At 40.5% G+C, this 13,698-nt stretch overlaps 1 protein-coding gene across 2 annotated transcripts in view; it reads right to left on the bottom strand.

The window, feature by feature from the left end:
- Nucleotides 1-13,698, bottom strand: part of LOC143039884 (periodic tryptophan protein 2 homolog) — a 132,593-nt gene that overhangs the window by 75,141 nt on the left and 43,754 nt on the right. For both annotated transcript variants that reach the window (XM_076210203.1, XM_076210204.1), the window contains one exon: nucleotides 5,614-5,849. In XM_076210203.1, coding sequence (XP_076066318.1) covers nucleotides 5,614-5,849 — 236 coding nt within the window. The remainder of the gene's footprint in view (nucleotides 1-5,613; nucleotides 5,850-13,698) is intronic.

Here is a 13,698-nt window from a genome sequence, read left to right as displayed (position 1 = left end):
CCCTTCCCTTTCAACTGGGGTATTGGCTGCATGTTATTGTGGCAAAGTGGCATGCAGCTGATACTTTAGGGTCTATATGGGGCGCCCATACGGACCAGAGCCACACATCATTTTGGCTGTGATAGAGGAAAACTCTGTTCATAGAGAAATGATGACACTTTTATACTAGGACTCTCCCTCAACCCCCAACGACTACGACTGTCCCCCAACCCCTTGTTACTGTCCTGTACAATTTCTCTCAATATTCATTTCCTTTTTCGCCTTCCCTCCCTGTGGTGGGGGAAAAGAATACTGCCACCAAGTAATTCCACTTGGATCGTAAGAGGTGAGAAGAAAGGGACAGGGATTGGGACTAGGCATCCTTCTCCTTGTAGCCCCAAAGGGGACATTCCTAAAAGAAAAAGCAAAGACATGTACACTTACATAACAATAATGTTTAATTAACATAATAGGGTTTCCTTTACCTACTAATAATGTTTCCCTCGTCAAATAAACCTAATAACTCAAAAAAAAAAAAAAAAACAGTACGAAATATTGCACATGTTATGGTTTAATAACATAATAAATTGATGATTGATTTGGTTTAATGTCACAAACTCCCCCATATCAGGAGGCTAGGATGGTGCCCCTTACAATGGATTTTGTAGTGTGGAACTCTCCCCAAGCAGGATTCAAATAATTATCATCTTGTCCTTGCCGCAAATAGTGATGCCCTAATCCATTTGGCCAGCGAACATCCTACATAATCCTATATAACAAATACATTTAGAAAAAACAAAACACTCACCACTCATGTAAGTTTCAGTGCACTATTACTTGTGATGATTATGATTATAGTTAGCCATACAGTTACTGATGATGAATAACTGGATGAGATGATGTGGAGTGTAACTGCATGACATGAGGAGTCTAGTGCCTGGGTTGAGGTTCAGGTGGGACAATAGGGGTAGCAGCAGGCTTCCTTGTGAAATACATTGTGATTGGCAACTGAGACCATTTCCTCTTCATGTCATCAAAAAGTCTTGTAAGGAGCAATGCTCTTCTCAATATCACTCATCACCGAAAATGCTCTCACCAATGATGAATCTATGTCATACAATAATTGTTTGAGTTGTGCTGTCATCCTCATTGCTTCCCCCAGCTTGAGGGTGATCAGCCTTAGCAACATTATCTTCCTCTTCTTCCTCACTGTCTGACTGCACAATCTCTAACAGTTGATCATCATTTAAGGCCATGGCATATTCTTCAACCAGTTCCCTCACCTCATACTCCTGCATGTCCTTGAACCCTTCACCACCAACTAGCCTAGCTAGCTCCACCACCTTCACAGCATCATTAACCTTCTTCTGAGGACCAAAGCCTGTGAAATTGCACACACACTCTGGCCACAGTGCCCTCCAACAACCATTGACTGTCTGAGGGCACATATCCTTAAGGCACTCCTGCACAATTGAGAGGCAGTCAGCAACATTGAATTTTTTCCAATATTGAATGACACTCAAGTCAGGGTTTGATATCCAATACAGCATGAAGCCTCTGCATGCATCTGTATGTGTAATAGGCTTTGAAGGCAGCTATCACACCCTGATCAAGAGGCTGTATGAGGGAGGTTGTATTTGGCGGCATAAACACAAACTTAACATCGTTGCACATTCCATCAAATGACACTGTGTGACCTGGAGCATTATCTAGGAGCAGGAGGATTTTGTTTGAGAGGACCTTCTCTTGTAGGTATGCCCCATACCTCCATCAGAAAACAGTGGTGGAACCAGTCAATAGCGATGGTGTTGGTTGTCCATGCTTTTACATTATGCATCCAGAACACTGGCAGTAAGTTCTTGTTATGTCCCTTAAGTGCTCTGGGGTTGGCAGACTTATAAATAAAGCCTGGCTTGATGGTGTGGCCAGCAGTATTAGCACAAAGCATTAATAAGCATCGGTCCTTAGCAGCTTTGAACCCTGGCGCACTCTTCTCCTCCTTGGCAACAAAGGTCCTGGCAGGCATCTTCTTCCAGAAGAGGCCTGTTTTATCCATACTGCATACCTGCTCAGGCCTGTATCCCTTATCTTCGATCAATTTCTTCAGAGCGCCAGAGAATGCAGCTGCCGAAACATGATCTGACGAACCTGATTCCCTGCGCAAATTGTACAAGGAAAACTGCCTTTTGAATCTGTCAAACCATCCTTTACTTGCTAAAAACTTAGACTGGGTGGTGGCAGGATGGTATGGTTCTCCACTGGTGATAGCCTCTGCACATGTGCTAACCTTATCACTTGTTACTCTGTCATACAATGCTTTTCCCTATCAATTGGATTGTCTTTTTTTGTTCTGGTCTGTTATCCACACATATGAACCAGATTCCATCTTAGATATAGCACTGCTCTTTACCTGAGACACTTGCTTAGCGAAAGGAGGAGCAGAGGATGCTAATGCTGCCCTAATGTTCACCTCATTTTTCTTTACTGAACGCAATGTGCTCTCATTTACATTAAATAGCTTTCTAACAGCAGAATTGCTCATATTACCAGCCCTACATTTGTCTAGCAACTTCATCTTCTTCTCCAAATTCATCAATTTTTTTTAATCTTTTGGAGTAGACTCTTCACGAGAGGTTGCTGCTCACTTGGGGGGCCATATTTCACCACACACATGCATGAACTGGAGGACACACAAAGTTATAGCAATCAGTTCAAGCTGACCGAACTGCTGCCTGGACAAACAAGACAATGACTGAGACTGAGTGGTGGACTGGTGTGTGTGTGTGGGGGGGGGTATGAGGGAGGGAGGGTAATGACACAGTGATAGGCTGCTTTGTTATTTTTTTGCATGAATTTTGGTGGTGGACTGGCAGGCTGACAGTGAGGGGATGAGGGAGGGAGGATAGTGATACAGTGATAGGCTGCTTTGTTATTTTTTTGCATGAATTTTGGTAAATATGTTTGTGCTGCTGGAAACTCATGAATGTGTGAACCTCACAAAAGTGGAACTCGTGAATGTTGAGGGCCCATTATAAAGAAAATTGAAAGAATCCAGAGAGCAGCCATGAAAATGGCCCCAACAAATTCAAACCTGTCATATGAGAAGAGACTGGCTAAATTGAAATTACAGACTTTGGAACAAAGAAGAGAAAGAGGTGACCTGACCATTTACAGAATCAAAAAAGGCATGGAAGTCCTTGATAGAGAGGACCAACTAAATTGGGATAAGAGAAATACAAGGGGACATGAAAAGAAACTCAAAAAGATAGTTATAGAAGAGCCCTGAAAAAAAAAAGTTTTCCACACAGTGGTGGATATCTGGAACTGGATAAAACTATATTGTGTCCAAAAACTATACACAGATCTAAGAGCAAACTAGACACTTGTGAGATATAAAGACAGGACACCATGAGCATAGCTCCCCTTACTGTAGGTAAATACTAGGCAAATACTAAATTTCTGCTATATGTTGCTAGCCAAGATATTTTTCATATGTATAACTAAATCTATTTTTTACTCATCAATCGTAAAATCAAGTTCATTATATATATGGTCAGTACAAATAACATTCATATTGAATATCGAAGCTAAAAGGAAAAAACCCTGAGTAATTGTACGAGTATTTGTCTTAGAGAGTAGATTTGTCAGTGGATTCAAGTACCAGCGTCAGTAATTAAATTCGTCAGCTCTCCTGGGATCCATGGGATTCAGGTCCAGTACTTGGATCCTGACCAGTCTTAATAAGATATATATATACAGCCACTATCCGAGTTACGACCTAGATGGGTTCCGACCAACCAGTCGTAAGTCGGCTTGGTCGTAAGTCGGATCCTATTCAAAATGGCCGACATGAGGGTTCTACTCTAGGATACATGATATCAATCTGTTGCGTTTTTAAGTAACTTTTTCTATTGAATACTATTAAATACAAGCTGTTTACTGTTTATTTATCAATGCTTTTTAGTTTCATTTTTATAATTTTTTTCTATTTTTTTTTAATGTTTTAATACTGTACTGTATTTCAGTATATATACGTATGCAGGTACTGTATGTATATACTATACCTGTATATACACACACACACACACATATTAAATATAACCTTGCTTACCATTTTTAAGTTTTTTAAATTGTAGTTTTCTTTTAATAATTTTTTCTTAATTCTTCAATTGTTGTATGTACTCTAAATATATGTGAATTTTAAGATCTATTTTTCTCATCCATTTCAATCCATTCTAAGTGTGAGATATAGGTACAGCAATGACTGCAACAGCACTGTAGGAGAGAAGCCAAATGCAGATTATGGGATCCAATGTATTTAACGTTGCGCCCAGCAGGGCTTCTCCCGAAATAACATAGTGGACTTTTTTAAGGCTATCAACCCACAAGGGGGTCATTAAGCCTGGTGTGAAGTTGTTCAGTCTCTATTTTTTTTTTTTTTTTAACACCAGTTTCATGTTTGTTTCTCCCCGCAAGCTTGGGTTATATAAGGAGTCAGATGTTTGTCCACTATGTTATTTCTGAAGAAGCCCTGGTGGGCAAAACGTTAAATACATTGGATCCCATACTCTGCATTTGGCTTCTCTCCTACAGTTGTATACAGTATTGTTTTCAGTTGCTTAGTTGTTAATATGATATGGTAAGTTAAAGAAAGAAAATACTTATTATAGTGTATTCGTATTAGTAAACTAATAATAGGCATCAGCTAGACGTGGTCATAAGTATGTAAATATCCTTCATCCATAATTTATCAAACTCTTCCACAAATGCCTTAGCTGCAGGCGCATCACTGCTAGCAGCCTCACCTTTCGACAACACGTGGTGAACCTAGTAACGCTCTCGAAAGCAACAAAACCACCCAGCACTTACTATGAACTCATGTGAAGCGTATTCTTCACCTGCACGTTCTTTCAACATGTGAAATTAACTTGTAGCCTTACTTTGCACTGCTTGCAACATCACTCTCACATTTCTTTGCCTATTATCTTCCAACCACGTGTATAGCAACTTTTCCATCTCTGCCATAACTGCCATATGCGATGCCGGTTGCCACAACTATCTTACGCGCTGTGCTGCCAGACATGTACAGTAAACTCATAATAGGCATCTGCTAGATCTGGTTGTAAGTACGGGTGGTCGTAACTCGCGTATGTCGTAACTCAGATAGTGACTGTATATATACACACACACCACAGGCTTTTTCCCCCCTTACAAGGGAGGTAGCCACACACTCCATCCCCATCCACCTCCCTCTTATCTTGGTTCCACCTGGATGACAGGTCATCCCTGCATCTTGCCCACTGCCCCAGGTTAGCAGTGTTGCAAGACACAGCACATCCACAGCAAGGCCACTTCATTAAATAGGCAACCCCCCACCTCTCTGGCCCTTCATGCAGAAATGGAGAAGATGGGGAGAAATCCTTTCAGGTGGCATCATTTTATTTTTCATACATACTCCCTCACCCCCCATCCCCCATCCACTCCTCATACATCACATCATCATCCATACACAACCATTCTCCATTCACCCCTTCTGTCCTCTCCCGTCCTTCCTCAAATATACCTGAGTCCTTGTATTACTTGAATATACTTGTACTACTATTATTCAATTAACCATCTCTTTTAAGATATCACCTGACTCGAAATCTGTAGAGAATGAAGAAGTGCTCCTTCATCTGACATATCCAACAGCAGGAATTCTCCAGATGCACAGCCAACAACCATAATATGGCTTGATTTCTGATATGCTGCAGCTGTTACCAAAACTTTCTTCTTTTTACTACTTTCTTCTGTAGAGTCTTGTGTCAGAAGTTTATCAATGAAGATCCTGAATTTCCTTGTGTAATAAAATTTATATAGCTCTGGTTCTTCTGGAAATAAAGGTTATGAAGTTAGAATATAATGCAAGTAAAAATAATGATATACAATAAAACTTCTTACATCCAAACTTTTCAGGGGCAAAGACTGTCTAAATGTTAAAGCTCTTCTGATGTTTAGATCATCATTCTCTCTTTAGTCTTTGATATCTCATAATGACTACCAATTGCACTTGCTTTTATATCCAATTAGTACCATTAGTATCATACCCCGTCTGGGGTATTGGCTGCATGTTATTGTGGGGTTAAATGCTGCTCAGTAACATGCAACTGATACTTTAGGGCAGGGGTGTGCAACCTTTTTTCCCAAAGGGCCACTAGTCACGACTGTTGGTATGGAGGGCCACATAACCTTACTATTTCATGTTACTACGATCGAAGACATATTATGTGAGATTATACTGATAAAGATAGATAATTAGTTTGTTACTGATTTTATTTAAATTGGGATCACAAAAATAAGAATTGTCCGAAACAAATGTATTTTCCTTACTATAAATGGGCAAATGAAAGGCTACCGTACCTTATTATTATAATGTACACACATAAATGGACAAGGTGCAGGGATGACCCGTCTTCCAGGAGGTGCTAAGATGAGAGGGAGGGTGGAGGGGTGTGGAGTGTATTCAGGGATGGAATGGGTGGGAATGATTTTATGCCTTTTCCTTTTTGGCTACCTCCCTTGTAAGGGGGAAAAAGCCTTGGTATATGTATGTATGTAAAAACATAAATAATTACTTAATATTGGTTAACTGGGATCATACGTGTCAGACTCATTCAGACAGACAGCCAAGGATCACTCAATCTAATAATTAAAGATTTCAAGTAATATGTTGTTTTCTGTTCTAATATAATTAAAATCTGTACCTTAGTGAACGAAATAGAAAAAATATGGTAAAATTGGTACATAAGACTATGAATTTAGTAAAACTTTCAGTGGGCTCTAGTTGGTAACTCTCTCTCTCTGAGGGCCGCACTATAGCTTATTTATTTTTAGTAGAAAGGGCCGCAGGTTGCACAGGGTTGCTTTAGAGGCTATATGGGGCTGTCCTACAGACCAGAGCCACAAATCATTTTGTCTGTAAGAGAGGAAATCTCTATTCATACAGAAATGATACTTTATTATACTGCAACTGTCCCTCTGTTATGCTGTCACCCCAGTCTTCATACTGTCCTGTACCACTACTCTGAATGTTCATTTCCTTTTTCTGTTTAACCCTGTGGTGGGGGAGAAGAATACTGACACCAAGTCTTCCCACTTGAGTCATAAAAGGCAACAAAAATGGGATGAGGATATTTCTGTGGCCCTAAAGGGTACATTCCTAAAAAAAAAAAGCAAAGGGGTCTGGGACAAGTTTTCCAACCAAAACCCTTAGGTTTGGGTCTTTTAATGTGCGTGGATGTGGTACAGATAAGAGTAAAAGCGAAGAGATAGACAGTAGTTTGTGAGAAGATGGATGTGTTGGTATTGAGTGAATCCAAGTTGAAAGAAAGGGGCGAGTTTGAGTTTGGGAGTGTAGTTGGGAGGGTGTCAGGAGTGAAGAGAGGACAAGGGAGAGAAGGGGTGGCTATACTAGTAAGTGATAAGATAGGTAAATGTGTGGTGGAGTGGAAGGTTTCTTCAAGGTTAATGTGGAGGTGAAACTGGGAAGATAGGGGTTTTGTAAGTGCATATGGGCCTGGTAGTAAGAAAAGTGTAGAGAAAAGGTGAGGCTTTTTGGATTATTGTATTATTATTTTGTTAGCATTATGCTTCATGTAGATTCAGATAAATGCATAGTTAGAAATTCTGTATGTGTGTTTGTACATGCGTATCAGCGTGAATGTTCGAGAACTTACTTATTGCCATTGGTACCTATTAAGTAATTATCAATTTATTTGTAATGCGAAAGTTGAATGAATGGGATATAGATCATTATTACTATCAAATTTAAGTTGTTGTGTAACTGAAAGGTGTATGAATGTAAATTTCTGTGCACGAGTCAAAAATTATAATTGTAAAAATTAGATTTAGCAACTATTTAAGGGCACGCTACTCAAGCCTTGTCACGCACGCAGTCAGTCGTGAGCTTACTTAGGGTGAATACAGTTCAATTTCTTGACTGTCGTGAGAGTGACGTGAAGACGTAGATTGTACATTCCACGTACAATTACAATAGAAGTTTACCTGCCGTGTTTTACTCCACCTTTATTATTGACCATACAATAGGATAGATTTAAATGAATGCATATTGTTTAGGGAGAAATGTCAATATAGTGTTATTAGGAGTTCATAATGCTAGGGTAGGAAATCAACCAATAGATGGAGTATTTAGGAAGTGTGGAGTTCCAGGAAAAAATCTTAGTGGAGAGTTGGTGGTGATGTGTTTAGAGAGTTGATGATGGCAAATACAGTGTTTAGGAAGTCAAGCATAAGTACACATGGGAGAGGGTGGTGGATGGAAGGGTGCTAGATAGAGCGAGAATGGACTACATTGTGGTAACCAAAAGAGTAGGAAGAGTTTTGGATGTACATGTTCTAAAGGGAAAGAGTGGGAGAATATCAGATAACTTTTTTGTGGAAGGATTGATGGAGACAGAGGAAAAGGGCAGAAGGTAGGGGGGTGAGTAAACTGCTTAAATGAGAAAGAAAATGAGAGGGAGTACAAGAAGCTGAGAGAGGAGTTGGAGGGAGTGAAAGATAGTAGAACTAGGAGTAGAGGAGGAATGGGGATGGTGCAAGGAGGGAGTCACAAGGAAATAGAAAGAAGGGTAGTGAGTGGTGGAATGAAGCAAGGAAGGATGTAGAAGAGAAGAATCAAACATTCATACATTGGTTAGAAAATAGGACAAGAGAATCATATGAGAGGTACAAAGAGAAGTAAAGCATAAGATAAAGAAGGCAAAGAGGAGAGCAATGTGAAATGCAGAATGAGTATGACAGAATTTTTTGAAAGTAATAAAAAGATATTTTGGAGAAAAAAATTAAGAGAGGAAGAGGCAAATCAAGTAGAGAAGAAAAGGTAAAAGATGCAGATGGAGAGAAGATAATGGAAGAGATGACAATAAGAGGAAGATGGCCAGAGTATTTCAGGGAGCTGCTAAATGTGAAGGATGGAGAGGGAAAGGTAGTTGCATTGGGAAGCACTAAGAAAAAGACAGTGAAGAGAGAGGAAAATGGAGGAAAAATAAGGAAAGTTGAGGAGAAAGCAGTTATTAAAATGATGACAGCAGGTCACCTGGGTTGGATGGGTGTCGTGCAGTGTCTAAAAAAGGGAGGTACAGTGATGGTGGAGTGGTTCGTGAGGTTGATTAATGTTCATCTAAAAGATTGATGAAAGAGTGTTGGGATGGTTTGGACACATGGAAAGAATGAGTGAAGAAAGATTAGTAAAAGAGGTGTGGAAGGCAGAGGTGGAAGGAGTGAACATGAGGGGGTGACCAAGGATGAGATGGATGGATGGGGGTAAAAGGGGCATTGGGAAAGAGGGGAATGTCTGTTGAGGAAGGAAGGGAGAGGACAGAAGATAGGAGTGAATGGAGAATGGTTGTGTATGGATGATGCTGTGATGCATGGAAGGGAGTGGGTGGGGGATGTAGGGTGAGGGAGTATGTGTGAATAATAAATTGATGCAGCCTGAAAGGATTTCTGTCTTCTCCATTTCTGCATGAAAGGATGGAGAGGGGGGGAGAGTTGCTGATTTAATGAAGTGGTACTGCTGTGGATGTGCTGTGCCTTGGTACATTGGTTCTGACCCAGGGCAGTGAGATGTAGGGATGATCCATCATCAAGGAGGAGCCATGATAAGAGGGAGGGAGGGGGTTGAGTGGGAGTGGAGTATGTGAAGATAGAATTGGTGGGAGTGGATTTTATGCCTTTGTTTTTTAGTTACCTCCCTTGTAAGGGGAAAATGGCCATTGGTATATGTATCATAATTTCCCCATTTCATTATTGTGTAAGTGTTCCCAGTTGGCTTAATACATTTCTTTAAAGGTTAAGATGACATATCATTCAATATCTCATTCCTATATATTATATAATAAACAAAACTGACACCATAAATAACAATACCCTCCTTCACTGATTACACAACAATAAGAGTAGAAAACACATGATACAAGGGTGGGCCATGACACTAGTGAACAAGCATACCCTTCTCCAACAAAATAAGACATACCAGACAATCACTCACAGACACCAACTAAAACAATCACAATCCAAACACAATAAAGAAAACATCTTACACTATTACATATATATTGCACAAACTACAACCATGTAATTCATAAACAAACCATATACTGGCATATGATCTGAACACACATCTTCCAATCTAGCTTAACTCACAAACAGTAGATCAAAGAGAACACAAATTATTTGAACAACTTCCAACCCATTCATAAGGAATTTCAGCAACAATTCCATTGGACAACCTCTCAAACACAATCAACAATCAACATCCCCTAACATAACATGCTCAACTTCCCTACTAACACAAACATGGAAATCATTCAAGATCTTCCATCTTATCACTTCTCAATAAGACTTATGATAGAACGCTCATATATTTCCTGAGTCCTACATTGCAACCAATCCACATATGCTTGCATCTTCTCTTCTACTTCTATCTTTACCTCATCATCCCACCACTCAGTACCCTACCTACTATTCCCTCCCATCCTCCTCGTTCCACATACCATTTTTGCTCACCTTGTCACTTCCTCCTTGAAACAAACATATTCCTCTTCTACTTTATACCTTATGACCTCTCTCCCTTCTACCCTTTTTCTATTCCTCCACTTATCCTCCTCTTTCAACTTCCCTTCCTCCAAAAAAATGATCTAACACTCCCCAACTCTCCCCTAAGAACATGGACATCCTGAATTCTCTCTATCCTTTCTTTGAGCACAACTACACAGTCCATTAAAGATTACACCACCTTTCCATCCACCACCATTTTCTACATATACATTCATTATGAATGGGTTGGAAGTTGTTCAAATAATTTGTGTTCTCATTGATCTACTGTTTGTGAGTTAAGCTAGATTGGAAGATGTGTGTTCAGATCATGTGCCAGTATATGGATTGTTTATGAATTACATGGTTGTAGTTTGTGCGATATATTTGTGCACAATAACACCAAAAGATGGCTGGCCAATTATCTGGCAGGTAGGAATGCTTACGTGTCATATAATGGCCAATCATCACACATCAGAAACATTAAGAATGGAGTACCACAGGGCTCAGTTCTATCCCCCACACTATTTAATCTATACATGCATGACTTACCCAAACAAGACAACTCAGAAATACAAATCTCTTCCTACGCAGATGACATAACAATCACATGCACACATCGTAACACAGACAAAACTGCAGAAATAATCCAGCCATACCTTGATACACTCAACACATGGTTCATAACAAACAGACTCAAAATAGCTCCAACCAAATCTACAGCAACACTTCTCACCAACTGGACAATAGAATACAAATACATACCTCATCTCTACATCAACAACACTCTAATACCACACACAAACACACCGAAAATTCTTGGTGTAACATACGATACATCCATGTCTTTCAAACAACACATCACAAACATAAAAAACAAATGCACACCTAGACTTAACACACTTAAGTCAATCACTGGAACGACATTTGGACAAAACAAAGAAACTAATATAACAATATACAAACAATGCATACGCTCAGTGTTGAATTATGCGAGTCCTGCATGGGCTCCTAATCTCAGTGAGACACACCACAACACCCTTCAAATCATACAAAACAAAGCCCTAAAAACAATTACAGGCTGCACAAATACAACACCAACAGACCATTTACACCATGAAACAAAAGTCCTCAAAGTCAAGGACCACCTCGACATGAGAGGCACACAAACACTTGCCGCAGCCACCACAAACACATCACACCCGCTACACTACATAGCAGAACACCCACACACACCAAGAAACATTAAAACAACACCCAAAGACCTTTATTACGCACAAATACTCTCTTCTCTTCCTCCACAACCACCAAATACCAGCCTCCGGAAACATATTCATAATCATATCACTCACCCCTCCATTAACACACTGAAAGACAACACACAGCTGCATGCCAGACCCCCTGATATCCACCCTTCTGAATCCTCTCTCCTACGAAAGGACAGAGTCCACTTGGCCAGACTGCGGTGCGGCCACCACCCAGCACTTCTAAGCTACCAGAAGAGGCTGGATTACCGCATTGTGAACAGCTGCCCAGGATGTAACACTTCACCCCATACCATACAACACATAATGGAAGACTGCATTATACACAATCATGCACACAAATAACACAACATACACTCTATAAAGGATTTGTGGGAAAACCCAGTTTCGACTGTAGCATTCCTTGGGGAGACGGGACTGCTCGGACAGACAGTCTAGGGAAGGACAACAACAACAACATATACTTATTTATGACTTTCTTCTTTAACATTGTGTTAGATATCAACTTTATTTCTAGACACATCTCCAACATCAACTCTCCACTATTATTTTTATATGGCACTCCAAACTTCCCAACTACTAAATCTATTGGCTCATCCCCTACTCTAGCACTGAGATCTCCCAGCACTACTACATTGACATTCCTTCTAAAACTTAGCACTTATTTAAATCTATAAAAAAAAAACTCTCTTTCCTCTTTACTTTTCTCACTACCATGTCCATATGCACTCACAAAAACACACATCTCCCATCCCAGTTTCACCTGCAACCACATCAACCTTGAATATACTTCCCTCCACCCCACCTGTCTCATCACTTACCAGCAGAGCTTTTCCTTCCCTCCCTTGCCCTCTTTTCATTCCCAACACTCTCCCCACCACACTCCCAAACTCAAAATCACCCCTCCCTTTTCAACTTAGTTTCACTTAACAATAACATATCCATCTTCTTTATCACAAAAATGCTGCCATTCTCTTCTCTTTTGCTCTAACCTGTGCCTCAGCAACTCACATCTAATGATCCAAACTTTGGGGTTCTGGTCGAAGTTCTCCCAGACCATCTCATGCCTTGACTTCTCATAGGACGAACATAGAGCAAGATATCTGCAGTAGTCCCATCACTCCATTCCACTTTTTAACCTTTTATGACTCTCATGGGAATCAAGGTGGCAGAATTCTTTCCTTCCACTACCACAAGAGACATGAGGGAAAAGAAAAGGCATACTCAAAGAAATAGCAAAGGACAGTTTCAAGGGAACAGCATGAAAGAAGGCTAGTTGTAGTACAGAAAGTAGTATCATTCATCTGGGAATGGAGATTTTATGCTTCGACAAATGATGTGTGGCTCTAGTCCATAGAGGCGCACCAAAACAGTCCCTACAGCACTGGGTGCAGGCAACTATACAATTTCTACTGTACAATAACATGCAGCCAATACCCTAGTACAGTAGCATAAATTACACATAACAATGGAGTACATTCCACATCACTATTCACAATGCTATGATAAATAGGTGTATTATTCCATCCTAGGATAAGGTGGATGGATGGGGTGAAGGGGGCTTTGGGGAAGAGGGGAATGTCAGTTGAGGAAGGATGGGAGAGGACAGAAGACAGGGGTGAATGGAGAATGGTTGTATATGGATGATGTGATTGCATGAGGTGGAATGGGCAGGGGGAGGGGGGGGGGAGGTAGTAGGTGTGAGCATAATTTGATGCAGCCCGAAGGGATTTCTCCCCGTCCTCTCATTTTATGCAATGGGGGGGACGGAGAGGGGGGGGTCGCCAATTTAATGAAGCGGCCTTGCTGTGGATGTGCTGTGTCTTGCGACACTGCTTCTGACCCAGGGCAGTGGACAAGG

Source organism: Oratosquilla oratoria, chromosome 27 (genome assembly GCF_046742065.1).
Source record: "Oratosquilla oratoria isolate Oo_2021 chromosome 27, ASM4674206v1, whole genome shotgun sequence".
In the NCBI taxonomy this organism is placed as follows: Eukaryota; Metazoa; Arthropoda; class Malacostraca; order Stomatopoda; family Squillidae; genus Oratosquilla; species Oratosquilla oratoria.
Note: the sequence above shows the minus strand (reverse complement) of the source record. Positions and strands in the feature narration are given on the sequence as shown.